Genomic DNA, 1,924 nt, shown 5'->3' on the forward strand with positions numbered 1-1,924 from the left:
ATGTGTAAGTGGTTTGAAGAGGGTCTAAATGAAGACATAAAGTTATTAGTTGGGATTCTTGAACTAAAAGAATTTGTTGTACTGGTAGATCGTGCTCATAAAGTCGAAGAGCTGAGTAAAGAAAAGAGACAAGTTGAGATGGAAGTTAGAACTTTAAGTAAAAGATTTACTGGAAAGTCATAACAGTCGGCTTCAACAAAATAAAAAAAGATATCATGACCGTTCTACTATCTCTGCAGGATATTCAGGTAGAGATAGAAGTATTCAAAGCTCCAGTCCAACTTCTCAGGCTATATTTGTAGCAAGTGCGGGTAGTATTAGAAACATTAAACCCAGATGCAAGTATTATAATAAAAGGCATTTAGTGAGTGTAGAATAAAAAGTGGAACGTGTTTTAGATGCGGTTCCTTTGACCACTATCTCAGAGACTGCCTGAAGAAAGTTGAAAGAGATATTGTTTAGACTTTAAGGCCGAGCAATACAGCTACCAAAGGTAGACCACCTCGAAATCCTGGTAATGTGAGTAGTAGTTGAGGTATGACAAAAGATTTGACTGTAAAATCTGAAGCACGGGCACCAGCTAGAACATATGTTATTCGTGCACATAAAGATGCCTCTGCACCAGACGCTATTACTAGTACATTTTCTCTTATCAATATTGATATAACTACCTTGATTGATCTTAGTTCAATACATTCATATATTTGCACGAATTTAGTACAAAAATTTACTTGTCGAGTCCACTGAATTCGTGGTTAAAGTATCAAACCCCCTAGGCTAGTATGTGATGGTCGACAAAATTTACAAGAATTGTCCATTAATGGTACAGAGTTACTGTCTCCCGGCTGACCTGATGTTATTACCGTTTGATGAAATTGATGTGATTTTGGATATGGACTGGTTGACTCATCATGATGCCGTGGTAAATTGTAAACAAAAGCATATTATGTTGAAATGCCAGAATGGTTAAATGCTCTATATTGAATCTGATAAATTAGATGGGTTGTCTAATGTGATATCAGCCATGTTAGCACAGAAATATGTCAGAAAAGGGTATGATGCTTATCTTGCTTATGTGTTGGACATTAAAGTATCTGAATCGAAGATTAAATTAGTGCCAGTGGTTTGTGAATATCCTTATGTGTTTGCAGAAGAGTTACTCGGATTACCTCTAGTCAGAGAAGTGAAATTCTCTATAAATCTTGTTCCAGGGACAACACCAATATCAATAGCACCCTACAGAATGGCTCCGACAGAATTAAAAGAGTTAAAAGCACAGCTGAAAGAACTGACTGACAGGGGTTTTGCTCGACCTAGTTTTTCACTTTTGTGTGCACTGGTTTTGTTTGTCAAGAAAAAGGATGGATCCTTGAGATTATGTATTGATTGCCGATAGCTCAACAAAGTTCCAATTAAGAATAAGTATCCACTGTCTCGTATTGATGACTTGTTTGACCAGTTAAAAGGTGCCATAGTGTTTTCAAAGATTGATCTCCATTCTAGTTATTATCGATTACGGGTAAAAGACTCGGATGTGCCAAAAATAGCCTTCAAGACTAAGTACGAGCATTATGAATTCCTTCTGATGTTGTTTGGCTTGACAAATGCACCTGCGGTATTTATGAATTTAATGAATATAATTTTCAGACCGTATCTAGATAGATTTGTAGTGGTGTTTATTGATGACATCCTGGTATATTCCCGATATGAAAATGAATATGCTGATCATTTGAGAATTGTTCTTCAAACCTTGCGTGAGAAACAATTGTATGCTAAATTTAGCAAATGTGAATTTTGGTTTCGGAAAGTTAGTTTTCTTGGACATATAGTATCTACTGAAGGCATTAGAGTGGATCCAAATAAAATTTAGCAACTGTTAACTGGAAACCACCAAAAAATGTGTCTGAAGTCAAAAGTTTTCTGA

The 1,924-nt window shown here is 36.0% G+C and overlaps 1 protein-coding gene across 1 annotated transcript; it reads left to right on the forward strand.

Moving 5' to 3' along the window:
• LOC105775507 (uncharacterized) lies at nt 1-1,396 on the forward strand. The gene is made up of 3 exons (XM_012598016.1): nt 1-157; nt 240-311; nt 999-1,396. Exons 1-3 carry the CDS (start codon nt 1-3, stop codon nt 1,394-1,396), a joined length of 627 nt encoding a protein of 208 aa, XP_012453470.1.
• The last annotated feature ends 528 nt before the right edge of the window (nt 1,397-1,924 follow it).

Source organism: Gossypium raimondii, chromosome 10 (assembly GCF_025698545.1).
Source record: "Gossypium raimondii isolate GPD5lz chromosome 10, ASM2569854v1, whole genome shotgun sequence".
In the NCBI taxonomy this organism is placed as follows: domain Eukaryota; kingdom Viridiplantae; phylum Streptophyta; class Magnoliopsida; order Malvales; family Malvaceae; genus Gossypium; species Gossypium raimondii.